The sequence below is a fragment of the Haliaeetus leucocephalus genome, unplaced genomic scaffold (assembly GCF_000737465.1).
Source record: "Haliaeetus leucocephalus isolate CR32 unplaced genomic scaffold, Haliaeetus_leucocephalus-4.0 Scaffold173, whole genome shotgun sequence".
NCBI classification, from domain to species: Eukaryota; Metazoa; Chordata; class Aves; order Accipitriformes; family Accipitridae; genus Haliaeetus; species Haliaeetus leucocephalus.
The window spans coordinates 1,912,989-1,929,568 of record NW_010972609.1 but is presented as its reverse complement, the minus strand read 5'-3'; the positions used below and the strand labels follow the sequence as shown (position 1 = coordinate 1,929,568).

The following is a 16,580-nucleotide window of genomic DNA, read 5'->3' as shown; positions in this document are numbered from 1 at the left end:
TATAAGTAGCCTTTTAAATGTTGTTTGGAAACATTCAGCTGTTGGAATAATTAAATAAGGAATTCTGTTACATAGCTGAAATTCCCTTTGTGCTTTTTGAATTAAAAAAAAAAAAAGTGGCAAAATATTGGCATTATTTGGTAAAAGCCTGAAACCCATATGGCAGGTGAAGCCAAATACACTGTTAGTGTAATTCACTGTATATCCTTTTATGTGTCACTGTTGGATGATGTGTGTATGTTGGATTAATTTGGGGAATACCTGGTCAAATATGACAATTGCAGAGCTTTAAAGTGAGTCAAATTAGTGGCTTAAAGCTCTTGAGAATATTCCCTGTCAAGAAATTTACGTAACTTTTGAAACTTAGAATTACAGAGTAAGGTTTTGACTCTTTTTTTTTTCTTTTTTTCTTTTTTTTTTCTTCCCTAACTAAAGGTTTTGGAAATTGCAACATTTGCTGTGTATGGATTTCCTCATCCTGGTTGGTACGTACTCTCTGTGAACTGTTGCACTTTGCTCAGTGTCTGGGGTGGGTCAGGGGAATATATGCGCGTGTTCATGCGTGCTGATGTCGTGATGCTATGATTGTCCGCCCAGTCCATAATTTACCAAACCTAGCATTTCTCACCCTTGTAGAGGCCATGCAATTTGGATAAGTGAAAGAAAATTATTAATTTTTTTCATAAAATGCAGAGCTCTGTTTAGTTATCCTGAGCAGGATGCATTTATATTACTTGTAATCTGATGTAAAATAACAACTTGGCAGACCTACGCTTACTAAAGGTGCAGGAATGGGAACTTTGTACAACATATATAACCAGCTACTAACCTAGTATGTTTCAGTATCAGATTGTCCATAAGCCCAATTATATGAATTCCTAAACAGCTGGCGAAGCCCCTTCTATGTAGATTGAAGTCTAAGTTTTGTTTTGTGCTGTAAAATTTAGTAGAAAAATTCACGTGGAGTTAAACTATTTATCTATACTGGAATAGCAAGCTGTTGTATTTTGATTTTCTTAAGTTGAAGCAGTTCTTGGATAACTATTGTGATCTTTTTTTTGTTATAAAAAACATAAAAATCATTGTTTTGTCTCTTAAAATTTGAAAACTGCCACCACAACAAAAGAGGAGAGCAAAGGATTTCTGGCAGATTTCCTGAATCCTACTTTCAGGGGTGATTCATAACAATTCTGATACTTTGTTTCTTTACAAAGCTCACTGTTAAGACATTGGCTTTCCCTAATTTTTCAGGATGTTATGTTGCCATCGAGAAGTTACCTTAACTTAGACTAGTATCTAGGAGGAGACCTGGTAGACCTTACAGCTTTAAATGGGTTTATTTTTGAACACTACTTGTACTCCTATCACTCAAAAGCCATGGTTGCCATAAGGATATTAATTGCTAGCAATCTAATGGCGTTAACTATCGATTTAACTTACAACTTGGGCTTGATTTTTGCCCTTTGATTCTTAAATGTAGGAGATTTTTTGCACTACAGTAGTATCTTGAAGCGCCAATAATACTTGTTAGATCTTTGTGTCAGTCACTGCAAACAGGTTACAACCCAGATGAGTCATTCTGAGTCCTAATGCTGCTTATGGTGTGTGCTGTTGGTAATTGCTTGCTCTGTAGATATAACGTCTTCAGGACAGGACTAAGATGTGACTGTTATTCCAGAATATGTGTCTGTGCAGCGTTGTCTTAACTAATTTATTATTGAACATATTGCTGATGCAAATCACGAGTTAGCATCTGTGTTACTAAGGTCCTTTATCATTAACATCTTTGGTACCCCACCACCTGCCCACCCTTCCAGCAAAGAAGCATCCAGCATGCCAATGTACAAGTCAGCTAAAACTCAGGCTGAGATTTGAAGTGTGTGTTTATCACCTGTGGAATATGCATATAAGGAAGAAGGTTGGCAAGACAGTCTGTTAGCTTAGTGCTTTTTTTGAAGCCTAACTTCAGCCAAGCATACCCTGAAGGATTAATGCACATCTTTGTGCAAGTTCCTGATGTATCTCGCTCGAGCAGTATTTTTGTTTTGCTTTGTTTCCTGAAAGGACCGTCTTTGGTGCCTCACCCCCCCAGCAGAATGGAGGCCACTTACCCAGGGATCTTAGTACAACCATGCACATTAAAGAGCACTATATGTACATTTAGGAGCCCAGGCTAAATGGATCACTTCCTTCATCAGTTATTAGAGTTTACTATAGCTGAGATTTCTGCTGAGTAAATTAGTCTACTTCCTGTTACAGATTATAGATTTTTATATAGGATAATTCAGGCTGGAAGAGACCTCAGGAGGTCTGTAGTCCAGCCTCCTGCTCAAAGCTAGGCTGGACGAAGTTACTCAAAGCTTTATCCAGTTGGGTCTTGAAAACCTCCAGTGACGGAGACTCGCACAAGCTCTCTGGATAACGTGTGCCTCTGTCTTACTGTCCTCATGGTTGGTAAGTTCTTCCTTATATCTAGTGTGAGCCTCCACTCTTTCAGCTTACACCTACTGTCCCTTGCCCTCCTGCTATGCACCACTGAACAGCCTTGCTTCTGTCTTCTTGAGGACCACTTCAGAAGTATTAGAAGGCTGTTGCTAGATCCTCATGACGCAGGGGTCTCCAGGCTGAACAAGCCCAGTTCCTGCAGCTTCTATTTGTAGGGTAGGTGCATCATCCCCAGACCATCTTGTTGGCCCTCTGCTGATCTTGCTGCAGTTTGTCCCTTTCTTGTATTGGGGATTCCAAAGCTGGATGCAGTGTTCTAGTCAGTCATAGGTTACAAATAGAGTTTACATGAGGAAATAAAACTTTTTTTTTTCTCCCCCAATTTTTTAATATGCCATGGATGTTAACCAAAAGTTGTGGGGAATTTACAGTTACCTGCAGCCCAGTAGATTTAACTGTGTCTTTGTCATGGGCTGTTTCTCTGATGTGTTATTTTCTTCCATCTTTCCTAGGAGACCTGAGTTCATGGGCTTATTATCTCTGTGGGATATGGTGCGATTGGTGAACATGTTAATTGTGTTCAGGTTCCTGCGGATTATTCCTAATATGAAGGTGTTTATTTATCCCTCCACGCTTCTGATTTCTTTGTTGGTCAAATTATAAATTTTGTTAAAGCCTTTCAGAATAACATGTAGATCGCAATTCTCTTGCACCTGAGTGGGATTACAACTAAGCTCTAACTGTCCAGACTATTGCACAGCACCTCACAAACTCACTGTCTCTTTAGCTGGTTTTCTCTGTTGAGGTGGCAAGCAAATTCTGTTGATGTCACTGCAAATGATGCTGGTGTTCTAAAGTGGGTGAATGCATCCAGAAACACTTGTGCAGTGCTTCAGTCTTAATTAGATGAGCGGATATGATATCCTTGAAGAACTTTGTACTCAGGACGTGATGGACTTGCTTTCACTAGATACTGCCAGACATTTTGGTCATGCAAAGGGTTATTTGGGATGAATCCCTCTTTCTGCTTTCCTAGTATGGGTATTTCCACCAGAATACATGTACTTAAATCTGAAATCACTTTGAGTTGTTTGATTGTTTGTTATAATCCTGCATTTAGACTTGCTTGAAAGCTAAGTCCAAATTAATGTCAGGTGCAGGACTTGTATCTTAGTTCAATAAGCCATAAATATCTACCTGATGTAATCAGAGGTCATAACGTCAGGGGAAAGTGTAAACTAGAAATTATGTGGATCAAATATGAAGCAGTCACTCTGGAGCTGTGGGGTGCTTGTGACTTTTTCTAAATATTTATTTATTTTCCCTGTTCTAGTTTTACTAGACACATAGCCCTTTAAGTCACAGTGCCTGTGTATATTTAAAACTTACCATAATGTCTGTGTATGAAAAGGACTACAGCACTGTTCATTCATTGTAAGTACGTCATGGAAATATCACTGTATAAAAGATGTCCTGCATTTAGATATAGCTCGCTTTCTTAGTTGGTATTTCTTTATCCTTTTAGTAAAAATAATTTGATATGGATTGGAAGTCTGATGAATGTCGTGCATATAAAATTCTGCTTTGTTTTAGTTCATGGCTTTGGTTGTTACTACATTGCTGGATCTGGTAAAAAACTTGAGAGCCTTTGCAGGAATCCTTGTGGTAAGTCATGATGCAAGGTTGTAATTACCTTTCCTATAGTTAGTAGTATAATAAGGGTATGTCATCAACAAAGTAAACAAGGTTCTTTGAGAATTACTGTGAACAGTAACATTTCACTTTAATCAGCCAGTTCTTCTCCAAGGCATGTCTTGCAGAGCCACAACAAGCTACTGTTTTGTTATGGGCTGTGCACAGTGACTGCCTCATTTATCAGTTTCCTTGAGGATTGCCTTTAAAAGATTGTTTGAAACTTCCTCAGAGTGCTTGCCTCAGGCTGGATACTCTAGTTTCAAATAAAAACTCATCCGATGCTAAAAGTAGCCTAGTTTTCCTTACCCTGGCTTGCTTATGTTAAATTCAATAGCAACACAACTTTAAAATTGTTTTCAGTTGAGAAGGTCTTGAGATGGCATGTTTGGACATGCCTTCTAAAAGCCTCTGCTATCCTGTTTTAGGTATGTCCGTGCAGAGCGTATACTCTGTAAACATGGGATTAAAGGATGGATCACAATGTGTGATGTCTATTACATAAATCCTCCATTTTGCAACTCCTGAGTTTCTGGCTTTGCAACAATGTCTTCCTGGTAGAGCAAAGAAGTGCCTGGGTAGTTTTTGTTGTTGTTGTTGTTTTGTGGGGTTTTTAGGTTACCTTAATTTGAGGTAATGGTCAGAGACCAAGGATTTTCTCTATATTAGGCATTTTCTAAAAAGTTGTTCTAGTCTATATACTTAGCTTGCCATTTACCCAGAATATCTGGTTTTGTTATTAGTAATCTCTGTTTTTATCTGTATGGGAGGGACCTTAAGCTGCAGTCTGGAGAGTTTGATGTTGCAATTTGAAGTAAAGATACTGGTTCGGGCAAAGCTAAATTGGTAACAACTTTGTTTTGCTGTACAAGTCACACTTGCCACTGGGAGCTACTCTTGAAAGTGAGAAAAGCTTTGGGACTGCATGAACTGGGAAGTTAGCCTTTGCAGGTGCAAGTACATTTTAGGAGCCTAAATGCTAATCTTGCGTATGCTAGGAACAGGTTTAGTATAATGAAAAACTTTTCATTACTCAAGTAGTTACTCAATGTACTAAGCTGTCTAAAGGCTGACTGCAGTTTCGCTAATTTTGTCAGTTCTTGATTAAGTACATACATCATGCTAAAGGAGCAGGCATTATCTTGTTGCCTCTGTCAGAGGCTGGTGGGGTTGCATCGTGGGTAGGTGGGGGAGGCAGTGATTGATATTGCTGCTGGATCTGACATGGCCCAGGCGTCAGAGCCCTGGGAGAGAGCAATTATGGGGTGAGCTGTTTTGTGCTTTACACTAGGACACCAAAGCTGTGGTGCTACTGGTATGGCTGCACCTGGGCTGTAGCGTTCTGCTGGAAGCTCTTTTCATTCCTGAAAGACATAGCTAAGATGGCAGGAGCCTGTAGAAATATGCTTGATTTTATTTTTAGAAACTATGCGTTACTGTTTCAATGTGGTGTCCCTGCCCATATATGTAAGACATAATGCTCATGAAGTGGTTTAAGTGTCTGATGCTGATTGTCCTTAGTGCTGAGAGTGTGAATTGTAGTTGTGCACCAATTGTGAGGCAAGTCTGCCACAGCATTTGCCACTTCCGTTAATTAAATTTGCTTTTACTTGAGGCTACTTGGAAGCTGTCACTGAGCTTCTACTGTTAGTGAAGTCTGACTCCATTACCAGCTGATGCAAAACAAGTTTCCTAACGTTAGCCTGGAACACACGCTGATAAAGTAATGTAACTGATTAGCTAATTTTTCAGGCAGTGCGTGTTTTAAAGGTATGTTTTTCAAAGACTAAAATTAACTTTATTATTGCTGGGCCAGATACCCCATCTTCTGGCAGGCTGTGGAATGTCAGCTTCAACTTATTCCAGTAGAGTTCAAAGTGCTATGGTTCATAGGTCAGGGCAGTTTCTCTTCTACTCTTCCCAGACTTCCCTCGTGGGTCTGTTTTGTAGCAAAATACAGAAATATGACTAATGACATTTTCATTTGAAGACTCGGCTTGTTTCAAGCTGTCCTAGGACAAATGGCTCTTTACTCAGAGGGGCGAAGTTGTAGGTTACTACTAGAACAATCTTTTTAGGGTAAAAATTGCAATATCACCTAGGCAACTGCTGAAGACTTGTGAAAGGTATCTTTTTAAAATGAAGTTTGCATTTCTAACAAGTAAAAGAAGTTCTGAAATCCTTTGTGTTGAAAACTTTATTTTTAGCATAATATAACATTTTTAAAGAAATTGCTGATGTAATATAAAATACTGACTTAGTTTTGTCCTTCAGTTAAGTTTAGTAAAAGCTTCTTTTCACTGAGTCTAGCAGAAAGCTCCCCAGATATTTAGATTGTTCCTTGTAAATACAGGTACTGTTTTTTGGTTTTGTTTTTTAAGTCACTATTCTGCAGTGTTAATAGTTAAATATCAGCATTCTGAGGCACAGAAAAGTAAAACAGATCATAAAGTAAAATGATTTAATGCATTTTAACAACTGAAAGTTAAATAGAATATTAAAAAGTAAGAGCAGAGAGTTAATTAATAAAGACATTGAGAAGTATTTTCACTTTAATAGCTTCAGGCAGTGTTCTTGACGAAATTCCTTTAACTGTGGTACTAACATGAGTTTCATGTTAATTGCATTGTTTTCTTATTTAGTGGCAGAAATATTCAAAACTAACACTTGCTTATATTCCTTCCAGGTGGTTTTCTATGCATTTGCTATAACTGGTATAATGCTATTTAAAGGTGCTGTTGTTCCCTTGGGAAATATCAGGTAACATTCTAAAGATCACTACTCAGAATCTGTTTTTCAAAAGTATCTGCAACTTGGTACCTCTGAGTTGTTTGTGGTTGGTTTTGGCTTTTTTAAACTCTTACTCTTGGAGCCACCCTTCTTTTAATGTTAAATCACACAGACTTTTTTCATCTGTTATTCCTTCTGTTTCTTCTTGCTGTATTGAAATTGCAGGAATGCTTTTCTGTAGCTTGAAATTTTACACTGCTGTTGCTTCAGTACTTTTTAAACTATTTCCTTTGTTTTCTGCCCGTATGAGAAACTTGACTTTCTACAAGGGACTCAGAAGAATCTTGGTTTTAAGATATAGTACATAGAAAGCTATGCTTACATCAGCCTGTAATTCTCTTGCAGTGCTGTCAATACAACATATGATAATGGCACTCTGCAGTGTGGGACCTATGAGCAGCTGGAATATTGGCCAAACAACTTTGATGACTTTGCTGTGAGTCTGATCGTTGATGGAATCCGTCCCTCCTTCCCTCTCTGCTTGTCTCTTCGCCTCATTTTCTGAGGCTTAAGTGTGTGGTATAGCCACTCAACTTCTGTTTTACTCATGTTATTTAGGCAGCAGTGGTGACCCTCTGGGATGTGATGGTGGTAAACAACTGGCAAGTCTTTTTGGAAGCGTTTTCAAGATATTCAAGTCCGTAAGTAGCAGTAATAATACTGAAAAAGTCCCCTATAAATCTAGCTTATAAGGTAACTGAACAAGAATTATACACATAGCACAGTTCCTACCATTTGCTAAGAGGGGTGCCGTTTACCTTTCTTTTGGGTCAATTCAGGTGTATAGGAAATGATATAGTTCTTTAACTTGTGTAACTTGATGGTTGGTCTAGTGCTTGGTGGATGCCATGAAATCTGTAGTGATATTTAGAAGGGATTGGAAACTGGCTTGGTAGTCATCCTCCTCCAAAAAAGAGTGAATGTCTTAAGTGGATTATAAACAACGTGTATTGGGTGAGTGGCTCTTGCTGTAGAGCCAATCTCACAGAACTGAGGTATTAGTGAAACACTGTAATTAATTTTGGGCTGCTTCTGTGTTTTCCCTGTGGGTGAACAATTTCTTGTAGACTTAAAACGTTGGACGTATCTTTCATTTGTGTTTGATTACTTTATGGGAATGTTTGAATGAACTGGGTGGGTAGCCCCTCGGTTGAGCTGTTGCAGTGATCCTTGGCTGGTTAACCCAGCATGTAGTTAAGTTGTGGAATGCTCTTCTACAGTCTGTTCTGTGTGATAAATGTTTAACGTGGTCTGGTGAAGACTGGACAAGTCATGAAAGAGAAATCCATTGGGATCTGCCATGAATGGAATCTACTTCTAGCTCAAGAGATCTCTGAACTGCAAATGGTTGGAGATTGGGAGAGCTCTTAGGGGGTAGCATCATATGTATTTTGCCATGGTTTAGCACTCTTTCCTGTGCTTCTGCTGTTGACCACTCTCAGAGGATACTGAGATAGATGGATCTTTTGCTGTGATCCAGTACAACTTCTTCCAGGCTGTTTTTCTGTCCCTTCAGAGTTCAATTAGGTATGTTGCATGGGGGCAGTGAGCCTGTTTGGCTAACTTAATGAAAGGCTAAGATTTTTTTACTTTTTTTTGTTCCAGACCTCCTTTTACATTAAGATAGTAGTAGTATATTTTAAGGAAAAATGTGATTTCATGGCTTGCTTTGGTGACTTTCAGGCTGAGGTTATTTACTGCTTGCTTTACTTACTGTTTGTTAATCTGATCTGCAGGTGGGCAAAGATCTATTTTGTAGTCTGGTGGTTGATCTCCTCTGTCATCTGGGTTAATCTCTTCGTAGCTTTACTTCTAGAGGTAAGGAAGTGTGTTTATTTTGTATTGGATCCTGAAGACAGGTTCTAATTTGTGTGGGAAATGAAAAGAACCCAGACATCTTTTTGGGAAGAGTATGCTGGTTTTGTGCGTATGCTTCCTTAATCTTTCACCTTGCTGCCCTTCCCCTGAGATGTTGAGGAAGCATTTTATTTTTCCTAGACAATTGTATATGTCACAACTTTGTCACAAATCTGGTTGTATTTCATTGGGTGTGTACATTTGCCATTATAGCTCACTTTTTATAAAGATGGAAAATATTTTAAGTATTATAAAATTGCTTGTCTCTACATTAGCATTTAACTTCAGCATTAGTTATTCAGGCTGCAGGCTTTTTGCATTTTGATTTGTCAGCAAATGAATTTAGCACTTCAAAATTTGCATCTTTATTTTATTTGGTTGTCCTGTGTTTCTTCCCACCCCAATTTGAATTAATACCCTTTTAGTGTGGAACTGAATAAGAGTGGAACTGATTACTTATTTTGAAGATACCATCTTCTAGAGTTTTTTAAAGCAGCTGTGGAAATGTAGGTACCTAAGCAATGCCATGAAGAACGTGTAGTTCCACTGTTTTCTCGTGTATGCATACTTCTCTGCAAATCCAAATATGTTTGAAATTTTTGATGGTGAAGGGAATGTTAATTGTAGCCATTTAGTCCAGGTTAATAATCATAGACTTCTCTTATAAGTAATGGAAGAAATTGAGTACCTGTAGAGGGCACTTCACCCCATCTTAAAACCTATGAAAATTTCTTTTAGAGGTGGTGTTCTTGTTGACCTCATCGAGTAAAATTTACTACTGTAGGCAGAATAGCAAACTTCTAGACAGAAACTTAGGTATGAGCCTCATGCTGAGGCTCAGTCTTGCCCATAAACTTTTCAGAAAAGATTTTCTGTTCTAGTTGGAGGCTAATCCTATGATGTCTTCTACCTGCTTACTTCCGCAGGGCTGTGGCCAAAGTTCGCTGTAAGAGCCAAGATGCAGCATTCTGTAGCAGGAGTGCAGGATGTCATTATTTTTCTCCCTTTTTTTTTTTTTTTTTTTGCCTGAGCTGTCTTGTCTACTTCCCAGGTATTGATATGTCAGAGTAATTCAAAATGGCTAAGGGAGCATGACATAACCAGAAGCTGAGTTTAAGTTGTGATGCCTGGACTAGGCGTATGTTTATGTAATGTTGGGTCTTTGAAGAGCAAAAAATTCAAAGCAGGTGAACTCTTGTGGGTAGTTCACACAGTTATCTTGGGGAGGCAGTCCTTGCTAGGAGTAGAAGGCAGCAGGGCTGTCTTCTGCTCTACTGTTCTTTCAGTGTGTGATGAGAAAGTTAGTTCATTCCTGAACAACAGGCTCAAATAAAGTAGTGACCTGCAGCTAGTAAATATGCTGATGCTTAAATAAATCACTGCTCTGACACTCTGTGTTAAAAACAAACCTCACTCTCCTCCCAAACCTTTCCCGCAAACATACTGACCTGATGTAACCTCTTTCCTGGTGTCACCAGAAGTAGCCTTTAGGTTTTTTTTTCCTGTTCTTCTTACATTTCAGAACTTTATTCACAAGTGGGACCGTCGCTGTCATCGGGAGCCTCTCTCAGATATTGAATACCAGAGGACAGTTGAACTAATGTTCAGGTGAGTTGAACTGGGCTTAATAATCAATCTGGTTTTTTATGTTCATCTGTTTTAAAGAAAGTGTGCTGGCTGCAAGAGGGTAAAAGGCTTGTCTTCTATTTCCTCCATCTGAAGCAAACTGTTTCATCTGTTGGTTTGGAAAAATACAGTAAGTGCTTTAATTAGGCCTGCTTTAAGCTGACTTGGTAGCCTAACCTTTATATGCTTTCTGCCCATAGCATGATGGGAGAGGAGGTGTTGGGGACGGGGAGGGGGGGCAGCTGTGCTGAGAGGGAGGAGAAAAGGGAAGATGAGGAAAGTGATGCACGTTCTTGGCTTATTGTGAAATTGTGGGTGGTGAGTTGATACTCAATGATCACGCACAAGTAGAACTCCTGGTGCACATTGGATATTCAATAGTAGCATTGGGAACATGTTCTCATTTGGGAGTTTTTTCAGAAAAACAAATTTACTGACCTTCAGTTGTATTGTACTGTGTGCAGGAAATTGCTTCCCTGCTTCTTATGGGAAAACAGCTGCTGGTTTCCGTGACACATCTGTAAAGGATAGATCACTTGCAAGTAGATGCATCTTTAGGGAGCATCAACTTATTGTAACTTTTAATTCCTTGTTTCATTCTTGAAACAAGCACACGTTACATCTTAGTTATGTGCATTGCAAAAACAAATGCTGAGAAGTTCCCTTTGCTGCCCCTAACCGCTCATGCTTTTTCTTTGTAGAGATGTTTTGGAAGAACCTACAGAGGAAGAACTGATGGAAAAACTGCACCAGCATCCACACCTGCAGTTATGTAGGTGACTGGTGGGAAGGACTGATTTATTTAGACCTCTGTTTTCTTGAGGTTGTCAGCTGGAAGAAACTGAACGGATTTTCTGTGAGGTGCTGTTAGAGAGGCTTGTAGGACAGTATGTGAGGTTTTGCTTGGCAGTTCTCTGCAGAAAGAGGTTTTTTATTTTTGGTTTATATCTTTTTTTGAAAAAGATTTGAATCTTGCGAATTTGACTTGATTTTTAAGTTGGGATTTTAGAGGAATATTGTAGCTGTTATTTTTATAAACTGTTGATATCAGAATGTTTTATTTTATCTTTTTTTAAGATGGGAAAGTGTGTTTAAAATGACAGTGCACTTTAAAACATGAACTTGGTAACCACTAAGCCTGTTACTTGTTTCAGCACAAGAAAATGGAACTGCCTTTTCTGGTAGGTGAGTGTGGCGAGGGCTGTGCCCTGCAATTCATGAATGGATTAGGCAGGACCAGAACAAAATCCTTAAATCTTTTTGTAGCGAGAGTTGAAACACTATTTTTATTGAAATGTGACACCAGCATATCTTAGCAAATTTTCAGGAGTTAATCATGTCAGAACACAATCAATTTCAACGGTAACAGGGACTGCCTACTTTGCACATCCTCTCTTTTTCTTTGTTTTTGATCTAGGGTTTGTGCTGGTTGCATCCTGCTGGTAACTTTGAGAGCAGTTATAACTTTGAATGGAGCAATTGCACTCGTGGTTTTCAATGTGGTAAAATTGAGCTCTCCTTTAGAGTAAATATTCTCATGTTGCTTTTTAGCGAACCTCTTCCTTTTACTTTCTTCCAAGTCCTGTTCTACGCTGTATTGTATTCCATGAAAAAGCTGAGGAGAATAAACTTTGGCCGGAATGTAGCACCATGATCGCTGCGAGTCTCCCACTTAAACGAGGGGAGAAAAAAAGTTGAATGGGATAATCAAAGTGCTTAGCAGCTCAAATTTTCACGTGAGTCTGTGGGAATTGAAAGTGCTCAACCAGTATTGCAAGATCACATTCTTTTACGGCTTAATGACCACATGCTGTATACCACTAACTTTAACCTGGGTAATACTTTTTTGTTAAATAACTTCACCAACAAATCTAAAATGGAGAATTGACAGTAAGCTGTGTCCATGTGCTTTTCATTATCCCGTAGTATTCCTCTAAAGAAAGGTGGGGTTTTTTTTGAATCTTCGTCATATAACTAGTAAATCGCTATGAAGAATAGAATCAATCCCAACTATTTTTATATGTAAAAATCAAACTACGCTTTGGGCTGCTGCCTTGTCATTGAGACACTTGTCACCAAAATAGACATTACTGTGATCATCTCTGCATTGACAAAGGCTTGGGGAAGGTAACTGGCCATAAAACACTGCTGCTATGTATAAGTTATTTGATCCTTTTTTAGATAACAGAATATTTTTCAAAATTGCCAAGCAGTCATCCTTTATACTTTTCCTCCTCTTTTTTTCTTCATTTGTCTTTTCTTTCTTTCCTGCTTAAGAGAGAGGAAAATATCTGGGATGATGGTGCATTTTTGGTCAAAAGCGTATTTCTGCCTTGTCTCACTGTTCTGAAGTTGTGTAGTGATTCTTGTCTGTTTCTTTATCTTCTGCTTATGTTTGTGCTATGGAACAAAATGTGTTGTAGCTTGCACATGTGTAGAATGAATCTGAACTGAGCTCTGAGCTACTCCTGCAATCTTTCTTTACTTGCCTCCGAAGCCATGCTCTTGTCTGTGTTCAGTATCTTGTCTCTGTTCCAGAATAATCTACCCAGTAACTCACTTGGGCTTGTTTCAGTGGTGTTACCATGCTTGTTTTCAGTCATGCACTTAGAACACACATCATGGCAAGTAGATAAAGGCCTCAGCACGCAGTTTTTTTTCTAGATTTGAGTTTGTTTTTTTCAGTATGGCTTTATGTCAGGATGGTTTCTGCTCCTTCTGGCATGATGTAATCACTGCCACCAATTTATTGGCACTTATTAACAGAGGTTAAATAGCCTTTTTTAGCTTTTTACTGAAAAAAAAAAAAAAATTTTTGTTTTCCAGTTTTCTGAACACTTGAAGAAGTAGCTTTGCCTTGCCAAAAAGGAAGTGGCTGGTTCTTATTAACCTGCAAGTTTAATTTTTTTTTTTTTTTTTTTTGTGTCTCAAGGTTGCTTGGGTTTGGGGGTTGGTTTGTTTAGGGTTTTTTTGGCCATTACGTTCCACTACAGTCTACCAAAGCAACACAAATTGGTGTGGGATTATCATAAACATCACAAATGTCTCCTTATGCAATCTTTGCATCTGGACAAATGTGAAGAAGGCTTTCTGAAGGGAATAGTCTTAGTCTTGTTCTTGTTTCAAATATGTGTAATTGACTGAAAGTGTAACTAGAATTTAATACAGAATTGTGGTACCTAGTGTCACTTGTATTGGAAGATGTAAACGACCACAAGTCTTATGCAATAATTGTAGAAATCATGAAAATGAATGTACGTAACTGGGTAAAATTTGAAGTTTGCATTATTAAAAAATGTTCCTTCTTAAAAGATGAAAATAATTGAAATGTGTTGAAATGGATTCTCGTGGTTTGTTTTTGCTCTTCCCCCGTTACTGATTTCTGCTGTGCTTAGCATCTGTGCTGCCATTATCTTTACTAATTGAAGGCTGGGCCCATGGAAGAGGTTACATGCAAGCGGGACTTAGGTGCCTGGTTTCAAAATGCAGGACCTAAAGTATGCTGCTCTGTTATTCTCCAGTTCTAGAGGCGCATAACAGCATCTGTAGGTACTTGATACGCTTAATTTTTAAGGTGAAACTTCATTGGAGCTGAGCGTTGAGGGTGTTGAGCAGCTTGATTGCCATTTGCATTTCAGTCTTTGCATCTGCAAACTAGGTATTTTTTCTTTCCTTTTTTTTTTTTTCCTTGAAAAGATTAGTGCAATAAGCATTCTCATAGCATTTCAACTGGGACACATTTTGCACATAGTTTAGTACTGTCCGTGGCATTCTTTTGAAACACGTTCTGGTTCAGTGTCCTGGTTTCAGCTGGGATTTTCTCCCCCGCTGAATGGGGAGGAGTGAGCGGCTGCGTGGTGCTTAGTTGCTGGCTGGGGTTAAACCACGACATTCAGAAGATGATTTTTTTTTTTTTTTTTTTAAGAACAGAACAAAATCAGTTCTGGGTCAAGCTAAAGCCTTAAGTTTGCTGATGTCTCTGAAAATGGCTGTTGTGGATGCTTAGGTGAAGCGTGCGAAAGCCAAAGCAAATAGAAGATCATCTTGCATTAATAAATCAGGCTCAGATTTTTCTAGCTTCTGAAGGAGGGCCTTAATCACCAGACTGTTGGCTAATTTGGGGTTCCTCGGGTATTATTTTTTTTTTTCATTCTTGATTTGCTATGAATTTGTATTACTTAAAGATTTAGGAGTAAAGGGAGAGGATGGACGCAATGGAAGTGTTCTTGATTCTTTCAGTAGAAATACAGTGATAAACCTTACAAGCACACCTAACTATGGAGAAACTTAAAAAGCTTGTACTGATCAGAGCTGCAAATGGGGCGGCTAGAATAACCTAGTAACTGTATAGAAGTGGCAGACAAAGGAAGAAATAATGTCTTGAGTGTCAGGGGTTTGTGTGAATAAAGTGCATGAGACGTGCTTTCTTGGCCTCTCTTTGTCGTGGTGATATTGTACATCTCTTGACACATTTTAGGCAATATTGCTTTTTCATCCCTCTAACACTTTTTAATGTGCATAAAACTATAGGGACATACAAAGCTATAAGAAAAAATGGGGTCTGTAGGAAACTGATGCAGGGTATAGATTAGTTACCTCTACCTCCCATTTCAGAGATACGTTTTATCTTGTTAGATGGTTTATCTTTTCACCTGCCAGTATATTACAAGGAGTACATAATGTTACCACAGCTTCTGCTGTTGTTTAATAATGTACTTTAGTCAGTAGAAGTCATTTCAGTACTCCATCTGTCTTGGGTTTTTGTTGAAAACAAAATAAAAATAGGTGTTTGCCTGCTTTTTTTTATGTAGATATTGATGATTATTTTTTCTTTCACTAGATTTTTGTCTAATTAAAAGCCCATTCAACTGATGGGAGTTTTCACCAAATCAAATGGTTTTGACTTAATCTGCAGTATTTATAAACATTCAGAGCCATTTGTTATGTGAACTCTGGGTAGAAATAATTTGGGGGTGGGGGCTGGAGAGTTAAGATTTGGTTTCTATTCCAGCTCTAACCACTTCACTATGTAGGATACTGTTTCAAAATGACCTTGATGAACTAGAGGAAATTGCCAAAATTATCAGAGTAAAATTAAAGAGATAAATGTGGACTGTTGCAGTTTAGAAGCACAAAATGTAGAAGTACATAGCAGGGAGTCAGTGGTATTAGAAGACAAATATTATAGGGCTTAGTGTACTACAAATTGAATGAGCTAACAGCATCTGAAAGAGATCAAAAGAAAATCATTTTGCTGTAATTTGTAATCGTACTTCCCTTTAGGCCCCACTATTCCCTTTTTGGGCCCTGCATTTTAAAATAAACAGGTGGGGGGAGGTATTTGTTATAGGACAGTAATAGAGGTCTTAAGAAATTTGGAAGGTGTGAGTTGGGAAGAATTTTGAAGGACATAATTTGTTCAGGCAAACAAGAGACAGGCAAATAGTTTTTAAAGAATATTCAAGTATGTAAATCGTCGAGAGGAGCAAACTGTTCATGTTGTGTAATCTCTGTGTGCTGATTGTAGGACAAGTCGTAGTCTGGATTTTGGCAAAAAAGAGTTGCTGGATATGAGGGATGCTTCCTAACTCAGAGCACTGTACTCTGGGAGGTCACAGGCTTCCCTTCACTTGAGTGCCCTTTTAGGAAGTCACCTGCTACAGCTTTGTCTGGATGTTTGTGAACCTGCCCCTGCTTGACGGTGCCTCAGCTGGTCCCTGAGATCCTGTCCCGCCTACCTCTCTGTGGTTTCACTGGAAAGAATTCCCATGGCTGTAACAAACCTTGCTTTTGTTGTTACAGCATGTGCTGTTGGTTCTAGCTAATGGCTTACAAATGTTTACAGCATGCAAGTATTTTTATAAGTAGGGATAGCAAAAAAAAAATGTTCCTTCAGCTTCCCATTATAAACAGGAAGATGATATTTAGTTGTATGTGCTCTGTTGCTAATACTCGACCAGCATCCCCTGGTCCTTGCACTATCTCCCTGTAGTTCTCCATGCAGTTCTCTCTGCTGGGTTCCCTTTAATGTCATTTCTACATCCCTTACCTTTTTGGGTAAGTGGAAGAACATGCTGCCCTTCTCCCAGTTTGTGTTTGCTCACTGGCAAGCCAAGCAGATCAGATAACTTGATCTTTCCCTTCATGAGAACACTTAATTTGGGCACTCT

General features: G+C 38.7%; 1 protein-coding gene across 1 annotated transcript in view; it reads left to right on the top strand.

Moving 5' to 3' along the window:
- TPCN2 (two pore segment channel 2) overlaps positions 1 to 11,235 on the top strand; it is a 30,542-nt gene extending 19,307 nt beyond the window's left edge. The window contains exons 17-25 of the mRNA XM_010563693.1: positions 436 to 485; positions 2,958 to 3,057; positions 4,039 to 4,110; positions 6,824 to 6,897; positions 7,273 to 7,363; positions 7,486 to 7,568; positions 8,664 to 8,745; positions 10,307 to 10,392; positions 11,112 to 11,235. Coding sequence (XP_010561995.1) covers positions 436 to 485; positions 2,958 to 3,057; positions 4,039 to 4,110; positions 6,824 to 6,897; positions 7,273 to 7,363; positions 7,486 to 7,568; positions 8,664 to 8,745; positions 10,307 to 10,392; positions 11,112 to 11,190 — 717 coding nt within the window. The 3' untranslated portion in view covers positions 11,191 to 11,235. The remainder of the gene's footprint in view (positions 1 to 435; positions 486 to 2,957; positions 3,058 to 4,038; positions 4,111 to 6,823; positions 6,898 to 7,272; positions 7,364 to 7,485; positions 7,569 to 8,663; positions 8,746 to 10,306; positions 10,393 to 11,111) is intronic.
- Positions 11,236 to 16,580: the final 5,345 nt, after the last annotated feature.